At 53.6% G+C, this 19,308-nt stretch overlaps 2 protein-coding genes across 3 annotated transcripts in view; one reads left to right on the forward strand and one right to left on the reverse strand.

Moving 5' to 3' along the window:
- DDX54 (DEAD-box helicase 54) overlaps window positions 1–13,999 on the reverse strand; it is a 25,068-nt gene extending 11,069 nt beyond the window's left edge. The window contains exons 1-11 of one of the 2 annotated variants that reach the window (XM_027862600.1): window positions 13,905–13,999; window positions 11,294–11,423; window positions 10,157–10,227; window positions 8,253–8,441; window positions 7,867–7,916; window positions 3,066–3,107; window positions 2,795–2,890; window positions 1,886–2,007; window positions 1,599–1,660; window positions 885–1,016; window positions 148–358 (exon numbers count right to left, since the gene is read on the reverse strand). In XM_027862600.1, the coding sequence (XP_027718401.1) occupies window positions 148–358; window positions 885–1,016; window positions 1,599–1,660; window positions 1,886–2,007; window positions 2,795–2,890; window positions 3,066–3,107; window positions 7,867–7,916; window positions 8,253–8,441; window positions 10,157–10,227; window positions 11,294–11,423; window positions 13,905–13,964 (1,165 nt within the window). In that variant the 5' untranslated portion in view covers window positions 13,965–13,999. Of the gene's footprint in view, window positions 1–147; window positions 359–884; window positions 1,017–1,598; window positions 1,661–1,885; window positions 2,008–2,794; window positions 2,891–3,065; window positions 3,108–7,866; window positions 7,917–8,252; window positions 8,442–10,156; window positions 10,228–11,293; window positions 11,424–13,455; window positions 13,599–13,904 lie in introns of those variants that run through there. The other variant, XM_027862601.1, reaches the window with a different exon arrangement.
- A 275-nt stretch (window positions 14,000–14,274) lies between these two features.
- Window positions 14,275–19,028, forward strand: RITA1 (RBPJ interacting and tubulin associated 1). The gene is made up of 3 exons (XM_027863604.1): window positions 14,275–14,446; window positions 15,136–15,447; window positions 18,269–19,028. The coding sequence occupies exons 1-3, from the start codon at window positions 14,394–14,396 to the stop codon at window positions 18,777–18,779; spliced, it is 876 nt and encodes a 291-aa protein (XP_027719405.1). The 5' UTR covers window positions 14,275–14,393; the 3' UTR covers window positions 18,780–19,028.
- The last annotated feature ends 280 nt before the right edge of the window (window positions 19,029–19,308 follow it).

A 19,308-nucleotide genomic window follows, 5' to 3' on the forward strand; every position in this document is an offset into this window, starting at 1 on the left:
AATGTCAGAGCTGGGAGGGCCTTAGAACAGTCAATGTCAGAGCTGGGAGGGGCCTGAGAGCAGGGAAGGTCAGAGTTGGGAGGGGCCTGAGAGCAGGAAAGGTCAGAGGTACTTAGAACACAAAGCGAGGGCAGGGCTAGCACTCACCCACTCGATGCAAGAAGAGCTTGCTCTTGGCAGGAAAGTTGTAGTTGATCACGCTGTCCAGCAGGGGGATGTCCAGGCCCCGGGCGGCCACGTCAGTGACAATGAGGGCTGAGCATTTGCCGTGGACAAACGTGGCCAGATTGATCTTGCGCGCGGTCTGGTCCAAGGAGCTGTAGATGTGGGTGCAGCGCACACCTTGGACTGTCAGCAGCTGAGGTGGGGGACAGAATGAGGGGTGATGGGCAGCCAGCAGCCCCCACGTCCCACCTAAACCCCAAGCCCAGGAACGGCCCCGCAGGACTACAAGTACACAAAGGAGACTGTCCCAGCTGGGGGTCAGAAGGGGCGTACAAGAGTCACTGATCAGGAAGCACGTCAGAGTGCATGTGTGCACACATGTACACCCCCATATAGGACACCAGCATGCGTTAAATATGTGTATATGCAAACACATGCATGACAGTACAGGGTGCACATGTGATGTGCATGACACATACAACGCATGTAGGAAACACACACACATGGATGTTTCTACCCCATCTGTCCACAGACGGATGGATGACATCAGCACAGAGTGCCGGCTGAGCATCCCCGGAAGGCTCTGCTGATGCGGCGGCGCCTGTACCTGGTGGCGCTGCCAGGGAACTCTTTTCCTGCTGCCCAGATGAGCAAGGATGGGCGTCTTCCCGGCCTCCCCGGGGGTCACTCCTGCCGGCTCTGCCGGGGGGCCCACTCACCTCTTTGAGGTACTCGGCATGGTGCTTTGTGGCTACGAAGACCACGGTCTGGTCCTGGGGCCGGACGACGTTGCGCAGGAGGTGGAGGAGCACGGCCGGCTTGTCGTCCTCACGGATGTGGAAGAAGGCCATCTAGGGTGTGAGGGAGAGGGCATGAGCGTCAAGGGGGAGGCGGCTCGGCCCCCAACCAGCCTGGCTGAGTCTCCTCCTCCTCTGATCAAGGAGATAAGACCATGTGCGGCTGTGATCGTGAGGATCAAGGAGAGAGGCGTGAGCCTAGGACCAGACCTCTGATTTCACCATGCTGGGAACTTCCTTAACAGTGCAGGTCGGCCTGGAGTTGTCCAGGGCACTAAAGGTTAAGTGACTTGCCCAGGGTCACCAGACTATGACATGTGTCACAGGTAGGACCTGAACCCAGGTATTCAGGTCCAAGTTCCCTGTCCACTATTGCATAAGGCCTCAAGCTCAGATGAGATAAAAGACATGAAAATAATGTGCAAATTATCAAGCACCTGAGGCACCTGAAGGACTGGCTGTTCTTTCTATCCATGGGCCTAGACTGGGCCTCTTTCCCGCCCTGTCTCTGTTCTTCCCTGCAGACACCCAGAGGAAGTCTGGAGGTCCAGAGCAGGACCGGCCTTGCCCTCGAGCCCGGGGGACTTTATCTCAAAGGGAGGCTTGGGAGGCGCAGGGCAGATCTCAGGACCTCACCTTCAGCTGCTCATTAAGCTTGGTATCCACGTCGAGACGGATCAGAACTGGCTCCGTGAGGCCTGGGGGAGATCAGGGAGTGAGAATTGGGAGGATGGGAGGGAGGCTGCAGAAGGATAGGGGCAGGGAGAGTGTTCAATGGGCCACCCCATGCCACATCCTCAGATGAGCCCCACGCCCAGCCAGGAGGCCCCTTTTCCCATTGGCGCTTGTCCCCCCGCAAAGGAGGGTCACAACAAGGGGAGCCTGGGGTGGAGATGGGGTGTGTGGGCAGGCGAGCCTCTCACCAGCTCGGGCAAACTCCACGAGGAGTTTAGGCAGCGTGGCAGAAAAGAGCACGGTTTGGTGGTCCTCGGGAAGGCGGCCAATGATCTCCTGCAGCTGCTCCGCAAAGCCCATTTCAAACAGCCTGGGACAGAGGAGCAGAGAGAATGAGGAGGCTGGGCCTCCAGCACTCAGATGACCCACAGGTGTGCCAGCCTATCAACCAGCGAGCATTTATTGAGTGCCCACCAAGTGCCAGGCCCATCCTGGGCCAGAGGAGGAAATAATCCACACTGTCAGACAGCCAACGCACATATCTTAACATACAGAAACTCAATACAAAAATATGGTGGCCATACCCAACATCTGGTGTTGGCAAAGGGTTCTGCATACACTATCCCATCTGATCCTCACAACTGCCCTGGAGGTAGGTGCTATGATCAACCCATTGTTACAAATGAGGAAAGTGAGGCTGAGGGAGGCTAGATGCCTTGTCCAGGGTCACACAGTGGTTAAGAGTCTGAGGCAGGATTTGAACTCAGGTCTTCCTGACTGTGGGTCTGGTGTTCTGTGTCTCCTCACTGCCTCTCATATGAGCAACACAGGCACATGCAGGGGAGTCTGGGGATCAGGAAGGCGGTAACTGAGCTGCGTCTTGAAGGATGCCAGGGGTTTTAGGAGTAGCTAAGAAACCTTGGCCAGCTCACTTCAGTCTCCTCCTTGGGAAAATGGGAATAATCCTCCCTGCCCTCTGCTACACAGGGTCAGCAAGGACAAGAACAAGTGAGAGCAGGCACAAGAGCTCTTGCAACCTTGACAGATGTAGATAGAGGCCAGGCTCTGACACGGGCTGGGGGTGAAGCGAGGGAGCCCCAGCTCTTGTTCCGAGGAACCCCTCCTCTCCACTGCCTGAGCCCCCGCCCCCACCTCACCTGTCTGCCTCATCAAAGACAGCATACTGCACACTCTGCAGCTTCAGGTTCATCTCCACGGCCACGTGCATCAGGCGCCCAGGGGTGGCGATGATTCTGCAATGGGACAGCCCCCTCCATCACAGCCGGCAGCGCCCTCTCTCTACTTCAACACCGCCCCTGCCCCCCGCCCTAGTGGGGCCACCACTGCGCCCTGATCCCAGGCCAGAGGGACAGACGCCCCCTCCCTCTCCCAATCACAAACCCCAGGAGGTCCAGCATGCATACTCACATATCTGGGTTCTCATGCAGTGCTGCAAACTGGTCTTCCATCCTGCAGAAAAAAGAAAATGGAGTCTCCGCGTCATGCCACGAAGGGCACACAGCACCTACCTTGGTTTGGGATCCTCTGGAGCCAAATTCGCTGGGAAGAGAAGTGGCTTTCGAGCTAGAGGACCTGGGTTTGAATCCTGACTCCAACGTGCACTCCTCATAGGTGAAATGAAAGGATTGAAACAGAGGACCGCTGAGACCCCTTCTAGTCCTTGAACTTTAATCCTATGATACTTCTGAAACTCAGGACTAGACAACCCGATAAAGACCCTGGGAATGGAAAAAATGTATCCCAACAAGGGATACAGGCTAAAAACATTCACAAGTTCAAGAAAGGGTGAAATGAAGCCACAGATGAGAAATCCATACTGGGTTAATAATGATACAGCTACCCAAGTGCTGAACATCTTGCTCACAGAACACTGGCTCCACAAACCACCACCCACTCCGCCAAAATCCAGAGTTCAGCCTTCTTTCTACACATTTCTCTCTACCGTGCTCCAGGGAGCAACCAAGCTGTCCTGGGCTGAGTGTGCCACCTGGTGGTCAGCCCCAAGAACTGTCTGGCCAATCAGCTCTTCCCCATCACCTCCTTTCTTCCTTTTCCCAAGGATAGTTACATACCCTGTTTTTCTCATCACTAACAGCTCAAAAAATCACTACCCCATCCCAAACACAAACACACACATCTTTAATCCCTCTCCCTTCTATGCTCTCTTCCAACTCCTACCTAGCTACATCAGATAAACGCTGCTCCCTTGGGTCTGTGCTGTCCAATCACACCCTCATTCTATTTGCAAACCAAAACAGGGCTCTTCTGTTTCTTCGATAAGCCCTAAGACTAGCACTAGGGATGTTGCCTGGTCAAGGAAGAGGAAAACTACAAGTTTTAACAGAAAGTCAAACATCACAAAGAATGAAGGACGGTGACAACTAGAAGGTGTCAGGGCTGTGGACTATGAAGTAATAGGCTTTTACTGTGCCTCACACGATGAGAAGCTGGGTAAGGCTGAAGAGAGAGGGACAGCCTTGGCATCAGGAAGACCTCCACTCAAGTCCTGTCTCTGATCCTGACCGGCTGTGTCACTTTGGACAAACGTCTTAACCTCTCAGTGCTCCGGACAATTTTCTAAAACTAGAGTCGACCCAGGACGATACAGTGGAAAGCGTGCTGAATTTGGTGTCCTAGGACCTGGGTTCCAATTCTGGTTCTGCCATTTACCACATGTGACTGGACGAGTCACTGGGCTTCTATTTCCTCGTCTGTAAAATGAAGGGGCTGGGCTAGAGGGTCTCTAAAGCTCTTAGAACTCTAAATCTCTGTCTTCACCCTGGAAGCTCCCCACACCAATGAAATCACAGACCAGATAAAAAACCCCAGAGCGAGAATCAGAGAAACAGGAAAACCTGTGCAAGTGACACGGAGCAAAGAAGGTAGGAGAACAGCACACACAATGACGACCATCTCTGTAATTTTTTAAAAACACACCAAGAGGCAACTGCACTCATCTAACTGCAGTGCCCCGTGCTGGTCTGCTCTCAGGACAGCTGGGTACAGGACGTGGTGCCCGCTGGGAGACGGGTCGTGTCTGTTGGAAGGGAAGGTCCAGTGAACGGTGGGAAGGGGCATCAGGAGATGAAGCTGATGTCACGAACCAAAGGCATCGCTAGGCCGTGAAAAAACCCCAGCCACACCAACAGGTGGGGGCTGCCAGAACAAGCCACGGTCCACGAACAGAATGGGACTGATTATCATTGTTATAATAGTGCAGCAGCGACAACAAATACAAAGACCATAGAGAAGCATGGAAAAGATTTAGACGAAGTGATGGAAAGGGAAGACGCCACAGCCAGAATAACAGCACCCACACTGACTCCTGCTGTGGAGAGTGGCACGCGGCCACATCCACCGTCAGGGCCAGGTTCAAATCCCAGCTCAGGCACACCCGCCGTGTGACTGTGGCCAAGTCACTTCAACTTTCTAGACCTCAGGTTCTCCCACAGATGCCTAACCCCGCCACACTCCTGTGGGACACGACCTAACGTCTGCAAAAGGCTGTCACCTTTCAAGAGCTGCATGAAGTCACTTATCATTATTATTATTTCAAAACCACAACAGAAGTTACAGAAGAGATTCTGGAAAAAACACAAAAGAAAAACAAAATCTGAAGAGGGGAGAATCAAGCAGAAGGATTCAGTTACTATCTTATTAATATAGAAATGGCTGAGGGGCAGTGAGGTGGGACAGTGGATAGAGCACCGGCCCTGGAGTCAGCAGGATCTGAGTTCAAATCCTGCCTCAGACACTTAACTAGTTGTGTGATCCTGGGCAAGTCACTTAACCCCAACTGCCTAACCAAAAACAAAACAAAGAAATGGCTGGAGGTTGGTGGTTTCACCATTTCCCTACCCCACCTGGTCTGGGTGTACTGAGAGTTACTGAATTTATCATCTTTGCTTAAAGAAGGAATTGGGAACATCCCTCTCTCAGGCCCCTAAAAGCGCCCCCCATGTCAATTTAAGTCTTCCAAAGTCTCCAGCTACGAGCGTCCCTTTCTAATTGTATTTGGTTTATGCCCCCACCCAAGCAACAGCGTCCAAGACCAATTAGAAAGTCAAGGGCTTCTCCCCCCATGCGGCGTTGCCTCGATTTGCTTCATCACCCCCAGAGCACACCTTCACTGCAGCTGCCCGGCCTCCTGAAGGGGAAGGGGCTTCCTCCAGGGGCCGCCGGGGGAAACGAGTTTCGAGGTCCAAAGGCCAATCTACCAACAAGCTCTGTGTCCCCAGGGCTTGGTAAACTGCTTGGCGCATTGTAAGCACATAATAGACGCATGTTGATTTACTCTGGGAACACAAATGATGTTTGTACGGTGGACCACGGGACCCCTGGCCAGAGCTGGAAGGGACCTGAGGCCCTCCAGTCCAGCCCTCTCATTTTACAGAGGAGTAAACTGAGGCCCGGAAGGTGGGGTTCTGTAGAACCTTCTAGCTTCCATTTCTCTGTATATGGACAGGTATGGCGGCATTGTGGGGGATAATAATGCTAGCTTTCAATGCGTGTTTTAAGGTTCTGCACTTTACAAACATGATTTCATTTGATTCTCACAACCCAGGGAGGTAGTGCTGTAATGATCCTCCTTTTGCAGATGAGAAAACCAGGCCTCAGGGGCAGCTAGGTGGCACAGTGGATAGAGCAGTGGCCCTGGAGTCAGGAGGATCTGAGCTCAAATTCGGCCTCAGACACATAACACTTACTAGCTATGTGACGCTGGGCATGTCACTTAACTCTAATTGCCTCACCCCCCTTCCCCCCAAAAAAAGAAAACCAGGGCTAAGGAAGGTCACAGGATCCCTGGAGCTGAAGAAAGCTGAGAGGTCATCCGGTCCAATCTCTTCATTTTACAGAAGAAATCAGAGGTGACACACCTCCTCAAGGTCCCACGCTAATCAACATCTGAGGCAGGATTCTAACTCAGGTCTTCTCGATTCTTCACTGAGGGCATGGACTCAGAATCAGGAAAGCCAGAGTCCAAATCCCACCAGACCCCAGCCGGCTGCATGACCGTGGGCCTCATCCTCCTCACCACGTCACGGGGGGGGACACCCAGACCAGGTCTTACACGTCCGAGTACTCGCTAATCCTTACAGCACCCCAGTCCTTGGCCCCTCTTTGACAGGACAGTCACTGGTGACAGCTGAACCAGTCAGCTCGGCTGATTCCTGGCCTGGGTGGGACACACCCTGCTTCCCCTGCTCTGGGGGGTACCGGCAGGGAGAACTTGGCGCTAGCCTTCTGAAGACAACATCACTGAGACAATCCACCAAAACCGAAATTCAGGGCTGACAGACTCCCAAGGCAGGGGACAACTGATGTTCTTGGGAGCCAGAAAAGGAACAGCGAAGGCAGGTGTGACAGCTTCAGAAACTAAAAATACCACCACAGCACAAGGCAGCAACAGCGGCATTCTGTGGGAGGGGGGCTTTGGGTTAGCGGGGAGACAGACAGATGTAACCAAAAGAACCCAGGGTTCTGAGGTGCAACAAGGCACAGGAGGAAAAAAGCGCGGCAGAAACAAGACACCCCAGAATGGTCTGGCTCTGCCGATTACTTTCAAACAACGGAGCTGCTGATCCTGACTCACTGTGTGAACTTGGGTAAATGGCTATGGGGGAGGAAGACTCAGTTTCCTCATCTGTAAGAACGGGGATTACACTGTGGCGGCCTCACAGACATATTCTGAGGAGCGGGCGGAGATTGTGGATGTGGAAATACAAACATATCCAATCAAAGGCCTGTGATTTCACAGAGGTGCATGAGCCCCCTCTACAACCCGTCTGTTAATGTTCGGCCTGAGGCTCAAACGGGCTGAGTGCTTCACCCTGGGTCACACAGAGAGTTACGAGGCAGAGACAGTGCTTGAACCCCAGCCTTGCTGCCTCCCAATCCAGAGCTTCATCCGCTAAGCCACGCTGCCTCTCAGACAACAAGAAGTCCCCCGTGTGGGGGTCTGCAGGGCAGGATGCAACACAGAGAGTCAGGCTCCTTGAAGAGCTGTGGCTCCTGGTGACAAGGGAGGCAGAGAGGGTGCGGCGACAAGAACGCAGGGACGTATTTGGAAGCAAAGGAGGTGTGCAAACAAAGGGGAGAAACAAGATACTGGGAAAGGAAAAACCCCCATGTCATCAGAAGGCGTTGCTGCCTTCAGAATCACTGCTGGGGGGGCGGGGGAGAGGGGAGGGACGTCTGAAGGTCTTACTTGTCTCCCCCAAGGATCAGGGCTGTCTTCAGGCCGGTGAACTTGCCCAGCTGTGGAGCAAAGGAGACAGACAGTGAGGCCACACAGCTCAGAAGGAATGCCAGGCCTGCCCTCCTTCGCTCGCCCCCCCCCCCCCCCAAAGGCCTTAATCCAGGGCCCACGAACTTCTTTTTTTCATGTTGATAATTATGCTTCACCATATAGATAGTTTTTACTTTATGTAAAGAATTCTAAAAGCAATCTGCATTCCAATAAACCCTATGTTAACTTTACTGTACAAGCATTTAAAACCATGAGTCTGAGCAAAGACCTCGCCTGACTGCCCAAGGGGTCCAGAACACATAAAAGGTGAAGAACCCAACCCCCACCGTCAAGCCCTTGCCCACCTCCTTGGTGAACTTCATCGTCTGCAGGGCCAGCTCCCGGGTGGGTGAGAGGATGAGGGCACGGGCACCCGTCTGGGCACTGTGGGCCTTGAGTTTCTCAAACATGGGGATGAGGAAGCAGGCTGTCTTTCCACTGCCCGTTCGGGCCATGGCCACCACGTCCTTGCCGTCCAGAATCACTGGGATGGTCTGAGGAGGGAACGCACGGGGTCGGAGGCTGAGAATAAGATACCACCCTTGTTCCCACTGCCTTCCTCCACCTTGAGGCCAGCCTTGGAATGGGGCTGAAGCGGGGACGAGACACAGAGAGATAGTGGGAAAACACGAGCTGGTCGAGGAGCAAGCCCCACTTCAAGCAGGATGGTGACTCCATCCCCAAGTGGCTGGACCAGCCGGCCACTGAGGGCCCTTCCAACTCTCCAGCCTGTGATTCTGTGAGCCCTGGATCTCAGCTGTTCTATCAGGGGGGACGCCGGCTAAGGCTTGTCATCTCCACGCCCGTGTTGAGAGCCCCTGAGGCCTCACACATTAGCAACAAGCCTGTGAGAGGCAGATGCTGCGGTTATGCCCATTTGACAGATGGGATAATAGAACATTTGCCCGATGTCTCCACGAGCCAGCTGAGAAGAAAGCAGCGGGTAAATCTGTGCTACCCGCTCCATAGACACCGTGACATAATACAGAGGGCCAGGGAGGCACTTGGGAAATGCTGACTGACTGCCTGGAGAGAGAACCAACCCTGCAGCTTGAAAGACCCAGGTTCAAGTGTCGCCTCTGACACTGACTATGAAAAATGGCCAATCTCTGACCCCTCAGTGCCCGGGGCATCTCTTAGCAGCTGCTAAGAGGCCTTGACAGAGAGTTTCTTCCCCGGGAGTCCCCTATCCTAAAAATCACAGGTTCAAATGGGGCGGGGGGGAACAGAGAGAAGAGAACCGGAAATGAGAATGATTATTCTTTTGATCACTCCTTGGTTCCAAGGCCGGGGTTGGCAAAGAGGGGCTTTATCGGTGCTCAAGTCTGGCCCCCTCACTGGGTCTTCAAACTGAAGACTGGTGTCCCTCCCAGCAGACAGCTGGTGGGGTAGGAAGAGGAGACGCAAGGTCACTGGGCAGCACTGAGGGACAGGAGGTGACAGAGGGCACTCGTGGCCTGGGGGGCCCCTGGTGTAGTAGATAGAGAGCCGGCCTCAGAGTCAGGAAGAGCTGAATCAAGTCACACTGTCTGTGTGATCCTGAGCAAGTCACTTAGCTGTCCAGTGTGCCAGGCAACTCTTTAAGGCTGGACACTTTAAGGCAGGTGCCGATTGTCACTGGGGGAGGGAGCTCTTCAGGGAACTCCCTCTAGCAATAAAAGCACAAATCCAGTGAAAGAGTCCAAAGAGCTGGGTTCTGGTCCTGACTTGATGCTGGAGTACACTGAGCAAGTCTGGCAAGTCTGGCCTTGCTTTCCCCATTGGTAAAGATCGTACAGTAAGCCCAGCTTCCTCCAAAGAGCTGTTTTGAGGACAGGAAGGTAAAAGGACAGATATAAAAGGCTTCTAAAGTAAATGAAAAGAAGATAGGCTGTTTTAAAGGAAGGCAGTGAGGGTTAGGAGAGAGAGAACTGGTCGTGAAATCAGGAAGCCCTGGGTTCTAGTCCTGTCTTTGACCCAATTTCACCTCTCTAGGCTCTGGGCAGCTGTGACCTGCATTGGGAGAGAGAGTGTCCTCACTGGGGAGGTTCCCTAGATCAATGACAGCAAGGGTCCAGTCCCATTCCTCTTCCCATTTTGAAGGGAATCGAGCCCAAAGAATCCCTTATTTCCTTCTGAAAACAGAGACGAGCTGGGCCAGGGGCCGTGACGTGGCGGCGGGCAGTCTGAAGAAGGGATGGAAAGGGGGAAGGAGCCAGCGTTTCCTCACCTTCCTCTGGATGGGCGTGGGCACCTTGTAGCCCTTCTTCATGATGCCTTTGAAGACGGGGTAGCTCAAGCCTAGGGGAGACACCAGAGCTCAGCAGATCCCAGAACCGAGGCAGGAACCTCACTTGCAGGCCCCTCCCCCCACCGGGGGTGGGACCATGGTTCACCTCCCTGCTTCCTACTGCACTATCTATGCTGGGGTTCATCTGGTTACCTAGAAGACAGCAGGGCAGAGTGGGCAGGGAGCTGGCCTCAGAGCCGGGCAGTCCCCGATGCCCGCTGGCCGGGCCACCTTCAGCGAGTCGCTCAGACGCTCGGGCCCTTCTGGGGGCCAGCGTCACCAGCAAAATCACAGATCCAGAACCGAGCCCCGTATTCTCTGTACACCCGCACAGGCTGACACTCACAAACTCACACACATGCTCACACACGATCACTCACACAGATACCCGTGTTCACACCCACTCACATGCTCCTTCTCACAGACACACTCTCCCTCACCCAACCACAACTGCTCACAGACACATGCTCACACCCACACACACGATCACTCAGTGACATGCACACACACGTTCACACACTCCACAATCACTCATACACGCACCATCATACACACTCATACACGTTCAACAGTGCTCACACACATTCATATTCGTTCTCATACAGACACACTCTCACATGCTCACACCCGCACTCTCTCTCACGAGCTGTTCCAACTGTGTGTTCGGCCTCTGTGTTCCCCTTGTCCTGGGCAGTCTTCTTGGTTCTTCGAGGCTCCCGCCCCCCGCCCCCCTCCGAAGCCCTCCCTCATCACTGACACCCACTGACCTCTCCCTTTTCACCCACTATACACAACGCCCACACCAAACAGACTGAATCTTCACTGGTCCCCAATAGTGGCACGTGTGAGTCCTGCCAACTCAACTTGAGTGGGAGCTCCTTAAGGGCAAGGCCCGTCCTCAGCTTCTCTGGACGCCGCCCAGGGCCAGCAGAGGCGCTCAATACAACCTGTTTGCATCTCTGATGAACTCCTGGGCCCCAGTCCTGCTGCCCACAGCTCACCCAGGGCCGCCCAGGCTGGCCTCCAGCTCTGGGCTACCACCAGGGCTCCTTCCCTGCGGCCCCACAGCAAACTCACCCATGGACTGGAAGCCTCCAGACTTTTTCTTCTTCTTGTTTTGGGCACGAACCATTTCCTGGGTATCAGGTTCAACATCTGAGGCAGCCTCCAAAGCGGGGAAGGCAGGCAGGGGCTTACTAGGACCCAGCTGTCATGGAGAACAAGAGACAGGGTCACCTCGGAACCACTCAAAGATATGCATGTGCCATGGATATCACAGAGGGGGCACAGGCAGGGAGCAGCCATGGTTGGCTGGAAAGGGGAGGAGCCGGGGAGCTCTACCCCTTCATCTCTCTAAAGCACTTCTTTCATGGAGGTCCACCCGGCTCAAAAGCCTTCTGGGGCCCTCCACTGCTTGCAGGATGAAGGACAAACTCCTGAGCTCAGCATCCAAGGCTCCCAAATCAGTACTTATCGAGTAACTACTATGGGTAAGTCATTGTATCCTCCCAACCTTTTCTTCTAGTCCTTTCCAGCAAACCCACTGCTCTTACAAACTGGTGTCTTCACTCACCCCGTAACAGTCCATGGCAGAATCCTGATTCCACCTCCATCCCCCAAATGCTAGTGACTTCCTTCCTTCCCTCCCTCCCTAACTACCTTAAATACCTATAGTTCTTTTGTGTGCACACTCAGGAGGATCTGGGTTCAAATCCTACTTCTAACTCACACTGGTGGGGTAACCTGGGGAAGGAGTTTCCTTACCTGGAAGTTCCTGTACCAATGTCTCCATCCCTAGTTTACACACACGAATACATACACACGTGCATGTATGTAGACATATCTGTGTGATTACATTTGTTATTTCATCCATTAAAATGTAAGTTCTTCGTGGAAAGAGGATTAAATTCTTCATTTCTATATTTCTAGTGCCTGGCATACAGCAGGGGCTTAAAATAATGCTTGCTAATTGACTGAATATAAACTTCTTGATGACAGGGATTGTCTCACTTTGGACTTTGGTATCCCCAGACCCCAGGGCTCAGAGTAAGCTCTTAATAATTTGTCTGATGAATTAAATTCTCACTTCCTCAACTAGAAGGACACTGGGCTCCCCCTCCCCCCATCAAAATCCTATTTGTCCTTAAAGGCTCAGTTCAGGACATTCCATCTCTGTACCCCTGGAGCAATTTATGTAGTCTCACCCATTCAGCACCAAGCATTTGCTCCCAGGAGGGGGATTGAGGGTCTCTCCAAATTGACTTTAAAACTCTTGGAGGGTATCAACTGGACCATATTTCTCTAAAGAGGAGCAGTAACCACAACATGATGGAAAGGGCCCTTGATTTGAGGTCAAAAGACCTGGATTCTGGTCTCAGCTTTGCTACTATCCATCCCTCTGTGTAACCATGGGCAAGCCATTTATATTTTCTGAGACTCAGTTTCCTCATCTGTCTAGACAAGACCCACAGTTTAAGAAATGCTGAAGGCAGCATTCCTGCCCAACCCACCTTTCAGAGATGCTGGGAGGACAGAAACACAAGCAGTTGGCATTTGTGGTTTACAAAAGGATTATGGTTATAAATTCATTTCATTTTCACTACAATCTTGAAAAGTAGATGCTATTATTATCCTCATGTTACAGATGAGGAAACTAAGGCAGACAGAGGTAAAGTGATTTGCCCAGGATCACACTACTAATAGGCATCTGAGGCCATATTTGAACTCAGGCCTTCCCGACTCCAGATCCAGGGCTCTAAGCATCCAGGACAAAATGAGTAAACCTTAAAATGCCAGGCAACGCCTATCTCACAAGGTTGTAGTAGAAACACTTTGTAAACCCTAAGTGCTACGTGAGTGCCTCCCCAGAGGACCTGGGTTCAAGTTCTGCCTTGACACTTAATAAACATTTATTAAGCACCTACCATGTGCTAGGCACTAAGCTAAGGGATGGGGGCACAAAAAGAGTCAAAAGACAGTCCCTGCTCTCAAGGAGACAACACGCAAGCAAGGGTCGATTGCAGATGATCTCAGAGGGAAGGCAGGAGCAAATAAGGGGCATCTGGAAAAAGCGTCTTAGCTGGGACCTGAAGGAAATGGAGGAGGCTTGGGGGTGGGGGGTGGAAGTGAGTAGTGGAAGAATTCCAAGTATGAGGATGAAAACCGCGGAGTCCCGACCTCTGAGCGCTCTGGGAAGCTGCCTCCCGAGGTTAAGTAGTAGAGAAGGTGGCTAAGCTTACGCTGGTAGAAGGAGTTTGCTCCCATGGGAAGTCCCCATCTTATCAATGAAACCACAGGTCCAGTCCCCCTCTCCCAATAAACGAGCTAGTGAAATGCGCCAGCTTTCGGAGGGCACCCCAGGAGGCTCGGGATTCTGTCCAGCAGCAGACCTGCTCCCCACTTCCGCCTGGCAGCTGACGATGCCTGTTACTGCCCTTCCCCCCCCCCAGCAATGGGGACCTCGCGGATCCCTGAGGCTTCTTTTGATTGGCCGGGCGGGACAATGACCCCGCCTCGTCACCGGAAAGCGGCCAATGAGGTTCCCGAGAGGAAGCGAACCGGCCCTGGGCTCCGAGCCTGGCCCGGCAGGGCGCAGTGGGGCTTCAGCGCGCGGTGCGGCCCCCTCACTCCCGACCGGGGCAGGTCCCCAGGTCCCGCGCTCCCTCCCCTCTCCCCCCGGGCTCCTCACCTTCCGGGCCCCGGCGTCCCCGCTGCCTTCGGGCTGGATCTCGAAGTGCCCATCGGTCATGTCGCCGCCGCGGCGCCGGTGCAGGCCTCGGTGCGAGCCGTGCGTTCGGCCGCGCCGCGAACCCCTGGCCTTGACCATGTGTATGGCTGACGTGTCCCGCAAGCGGGCGTGCGGCGGCACCACGAGGCTCCGGCGGCAGGCGCTGGCGTGCGTCGGGGGCGTGCCGGTCTGTACCAAGAGGCGAGGGAAGCGCTGCTGCACCGTGCGCGTCTCCTGCCGCCGGAGGTGCGGCGTCCCGAAGCCGCCCCCCTGCCGGGGCAGGTCTGGAGCCTTCTTCCTCGCCTTCTGGCCCGGGATCCGAGCCGCGCGGGCCGCGGGGAGGGTGGGGCGGTCCCTGGTCTCCCCCGCCGCGCTCGAGAGAATGGTCGAGTCCTCGGCGCTCTTTGCTAACAGGGTGGCCGGGGCTGTTTGGGGCGCTATCCGAGCCCAATGTCAGTGGGCATCCGGGGATCGCAAGGCCAGAAGGTGCCTCCCCCCCCCAGGTAAGCGCCTCGGCCTGGGGGAGGAACGGGGGGGGGGCCTGGGGGGCTTCGCTGTGCACATCCCTGCTGAGAAGTGCACGCTTGGGGGAGGGGCCAGGTCCAAGCAAGGAAGACGGGCAGCTGGGGAGGCCGCCTGAACCTAGCCACGGAAACTTGCAGACTTTTTAAAAAAGATTTGGACTGAAGAAGAAGGGATGTTGGGGGAGGGGAGGGGGTCTTCTGGTTTGCATTTTCTACAGATGCCTTTGGGGGAAGAGGAAGTCCCTGAGATGCCTGAGGCTTAGGTCCCCGAGGCCTCCCCCCCTCCACTCCCCACCTCCCACCCAAAGTGGGGTCCCTGAGCAGGAATGCAGCCCCCGGGGTCCTCACAAAGTGCTAGATCCTGAGACCTGCTTCTGCTCCCGTGGATTGTTTCTTTGTTTCCTTGTTTGCTAGCATGTAGCAACAGGCCTTTTCTGTCTCTCCTGGCAGCTCAGTGAGCTGGCACGGAGGCAGGTGCTGCCTGCAGGGGCTTAGACCCCACCAGCTGCACAGACGGTGAAGGGAGGTGGCTTACAGGGTATTTATTAGATCCTATTTGGCAGGGGCACAGAGAAGGGGACCTGGTCAGAGGAGCCCAGTAGAAGGGAGAATTAGAGCCCAGAGGGCCTCTTGTGGACTCCCTGGTGATTTCAGCCTTGTGATTTCAGGTTCATGTTGAAGACCTCAGTAGAGCTCACCATCAATGGGATTCAAGCCCTCCAGCTGCAACACAAAGGCCGAGGCGGCTACCGGCTCAAGTCCAGCACATCTTTCGTGGATGAGACTTTGTTTGGCAGGCCTGCTGGGGCCCGGCCAGCGCCACCGGAGTTTGACCCTCCTTGGGCAGAGAAGGCCAGATCTGGGAAGGCCGTGACGTTGACCCCTAATTCTGAGAATGCAAAATGGAACCAGTATTCGGACCCAGCCAAAAGCAGCAGCAGTACTCCTCTCCAAACTCCCAGGAAGAAAAATAAATACAGGTAACATCAGGATTGAGAACAGGCAGAACCTCACAGTGTCCAACAGGAAAAGATCTTAGAGGTCATTGAGTCCAACCCCTTCATTTTGCACATAGAGAAAAAAAGAGAGTCAGACAAGGGAAATGACTTGCCCAAGGTAGCAGAACTAGTTTAATAGCTGAGTCAAATCAACAGACATTTATTAAATGCCTATTGTGTGGTGCAGTAGATGGAGTGCCAGACCTGGAATTAAGAAGACTTGAGTTCAAATGTGGCCTCAGACACTTACTAGCTGTGTGACCCTGGACAAGTCACTTATCCTTGTTTGCCTTAGTTTCCTCCTCTGTGAAATGAGCTGGAGAAGGAAATGGCAAACCACTTTAGTACCTCTGCCAAGAAAACTCAAAGAGTCACACACAACTGAAAATGACAGAACAACAAAAATGTGCCAGGGTATCGTGCTAAACTCTGGGGATATAAAGAAAGACAAGACAGTCCCTGCCCTCAAAGAACTCACAGTCTGATGGGGGATACAACATGCAAACAGCTATGTAGAAACAAGATAGAGACAGGATAAATTGGAGATAACCCCAAAGCATCAAGGGGCATCAGGAAAGGCTTCTTGTAAAAGGGTGAGATTTTATCTGAGACTTGAAGGAAGCCACGAGGCAGAGAGGAGGAGGGAGAGCACTCCCGGCAGGGGGGACAGCCAGTGAAAATGCCCAGAGTCTGGAGATGAGGGTCTTGTGTGAGGAATAGCCAAGAGGCCGAGGGCAGTGGATCAGGAAGGAAGGGGCCACAAGATGAAGGCCTTTTAACACCAAACCACGGATTTTCTGTATGAGCCCCAAGTCCATAGGGAGCCCCTGGAGTTTACTGAATATAGAAGATGGATTCTGTTGTTAGAACTGTGGAATGCTTAGGCTTGGACATGGATTTTAGCAAGACCTTTGCTGAGCTTGTGCATCAGATGGGAGAAATACTGCTTGAACAATCGAGAGATTTGAAGCTGTTGAAAAACAGTTGTCCTCAAAGCTTGCTGATTAATGGACCAGAGCCAGCTGAGAGGGGTCTCAAGCAGTGAGCCTCCAGGCTCCATTCTTGTCCTACCCTATTCAGTATTTTTATCATTGACTGAGATGAAGATATCTGAGGCGGCATAGAATAGAGTGCTGGGCCTAGAGTCGGGAAGACCTGAGTTCAAGTGCAGCCTCAAACACTTACTAGCTATGTGACTGACCTTGGGCAAGTCACTTAACCGCTGTTTGCCTCAGTTTCCTCATCTGTAAAATAGGGATAATACCAACCTCCCAGGGTTGTTGTAAGGACCCAGTGAAATCTTTTTTTTTTTTTTGTGAGGCAATTAGGGTTAAGTGACTTGCCTAGGATCACAAAGCTAGTGTCAAGTGTCTGAATCCAGATTTGAACTCAGGTCCTCCTGACTCCAGGGTGGGTGCTCTATCCACTGCACCACCTAGCTGCCCCCTGGTGAAATCATTTTTGTAAAGTGTTTAGCACAGTACCTGGCACTTAGTAGGTGCTATGTAAGTACTCGCTATGATTACTGTTGCTTTTAAAATTATCATCATCATAATATGGAACTCTTAGCAAAGTTGATTTTTAAGAGGCACGTCCAGAGCTTTACGCCATCTCAAGGGCTGTCAGGTGGAGGAGAGCATTCTCCCCTTTTATCCTGTTTCGAGCCGTTTGCTTGTGAGCTCCCCCATTAGACTGAGCTCCCTGAGGGCAGGGACTGGTTTTTGCTTTTCTTGGTATTCCCAGAGCTTAGCACAGTGCATGCCCCTTGGCTTGGGTTGTGTGGTGTGTAGTTCCAGGGGACATAATTAGGACCACGAAACGTGTCCAGTGTAAGGGTTTCCCAAAATCTAGAACTGCCCAGCAGTAGGCGGGCTTGTCTCTCCCAGCTTTCCCCAATCTGGAAGAATGTCAGCTGGGCCCGGATAACCACCTACCAGATATAGAAGATGCTTTAAGGCTTGGGAAGGGGGCAGCTAGGTGGTACAGTGGATAGAGCACTAGCCCTGGAGCCAGAAGGATCCAAGTTCAAATCCAACCTTGGACACTAGCTGTGTGACCCTGGGCAAGTCACTTCACCCTGCCTCCTAATGAAAAACAAAAGGCTTGAGAAGCTTTTGGCACACATTGTCCCATTTGATGCCCGCAGCAGCCCAGCACTTAGCACAGTGCCAGGCACGTAGCTCAGTAATGACTGTGGTAGGTGTTATGATCATCTCCATTTTACAGATGAGGAAACTGAGGCCCTACAATGTTGAATAATGTGCCCATGAGTTTCAGAGGTCATGTTTGAACTCCTGACTCCAAAGGTAGCTGTGCTGATCCTCCAGCATTGAAGATTTTGTGCTTCAGGGGGCCATTTATGACATACTTAGCCACAATGGGAGTGCCGCCAGCTCCGGAGCCTGAGGACCTGGTTCAAACCCCACATCAGATGGGTTCATTACCTTTGGGACTCCAATTCCTTGAGCCTCCATTTACTCATCCATAAAATGAGGCGGTTGGAGTTGGTGGCCTTTGGGGCCCCTTCCAGCTGCAGACCTGGCATCCTGGGATTCTTGGGGTCAGGACCATGAGCATTAGAAGGCCCTAGTCTATGAGAAGGCACCGTCCTTAGCCAGGGTGCCAGGCTGGGAGGGAGCATCCCACGTCTCTGCCTCTCTGATCTGGTTACAGACTCCATTTCCAGTAGCTGCTCACCCGCTGACTTTATCCAACAGGAGATGTTGTAGAAGAGGCATGGGTGGGGATCCACGCCCCCATTGTTCCCCCCTCACTGTTCACTGTCCATTCTTTCCCGTACCAGGCTCATCCGTCGCACACCATCCTACTGTGATGAGACTCTCTTTGGCTCACGAGAGGAGGGACCCACCTGGGAGGCACCGTGGATGAAGAAGGAAGATGCTGCCAAGCTCCGGCCCCTCCTTTGGAGCCCACCGTCAGTGCCCTGGGCTAGTCGCTCACCTCATCCCAAGGAGACCCCACTGCGGGCCATTCACCCTGTGGCTTCCTCTGAGCCAAAGAGCAGGAACAAGTCAGACATCTGGCAGAGGCCCTTGGAGGGGTTGGACTCCCCAGGCTCCCTCAAGAAGGGGCGTTCCCACTCACTCAACCACCTGAACGCCTCCCCTGGGGGGCACTCCCTTGTCACCAGTCCCCCCCACCAGAGGGGGCAGCAGCAGGCTTGGGCTCAGACAGCTGCAGTGACTTTCCGGAGCCCACTGGTGACCCCCAGAGCTCATTCCATCAGCCTCTCAGAACCAGCTACTCCCCGGAAGTATCCGGCCACCCCCAAGCCAAAGCCGCCCTGGAAGTGACTTGGGACTCTTGCCTCGATGTCAACCCCGGGAACGTAGACTGGGCCAGGGGCACGGGCCTTGGGAGCCCCCCTCATGAGAGTGGGGAGATGCCCAGTCCTCGAGAACAGCCTTGACTCATTCACGTGTACACACACCATCTGCCCCAGAGGGGTCAATGTGCAGACTCTGTCCTTCCTTGTTCCCTTGTCCATAGCTGGAGGAGGTCACCCTGCTACCCAATAAACTCTACTGTTGCCAAGCCATGGGGAAGATAGTCTTCTCTCTCTCCTTGCAGTGTTTCTGCAGAATGTGTTTCTACCTCTGTTTGGCTTACTTCAAGACGAGGGGTGACTTCCCACCAAAGCTTCCACGGCACGGAGGCATTCGTGCCCACTTGGGGCCATAAAGTCCTTCTCAGAGAGAAGGTTTCTCCTAAGCCCTGGGTGTCACTGGCCTACACGTGCAGGCCTCATCAAGGCATGGAGGGGGGTGCTAGGAGTGCTGGAAAGGCCCCTGGTTCTACCTAAGCCAGAATCACGATGACAGT

Source organism: Vombatus ursinus, unplaced genomic scaffold (assembly GCF_900497805.2).
Source record: "Vombatus ursinus unplaced genomic scaffold, bare-nosed wombat genome assembly UNPS02001287.1, whole genome shotgun sequence".
Taxonomy (NCBI): Eukaryota; Metazoa; Chordata; class Mammalia; order Diprotodontia; family Vombatidae; genus Vombatus; species Vombatus ursinus.

Excerpts from the sequence above, each read along its gene's own strand:
- RITA1 (XM_027863604.1), top strand. The coding sequence starts at position 14,394 with ATGTCAGTGGGCATCCGGGGATCGCAAGGCCAGAAGGTGCCTCCCCCC. Across the intron at positions 14,447-15,135 it reads AAGGTGCCTCCCCCCCCCAG|GTTCATGTTGAAGACCTCAG; the intron begins GTAAGCGCCTCG and ends TTGTGATTTCAG. Across the intron at positions 15,448-18,268 it reads AGGAAGAAAAATAAATACAG|GCTCATCCGTCGCACACCAT; the intron begins GTAACATCAGGA and ends TTCCCGTACCAG.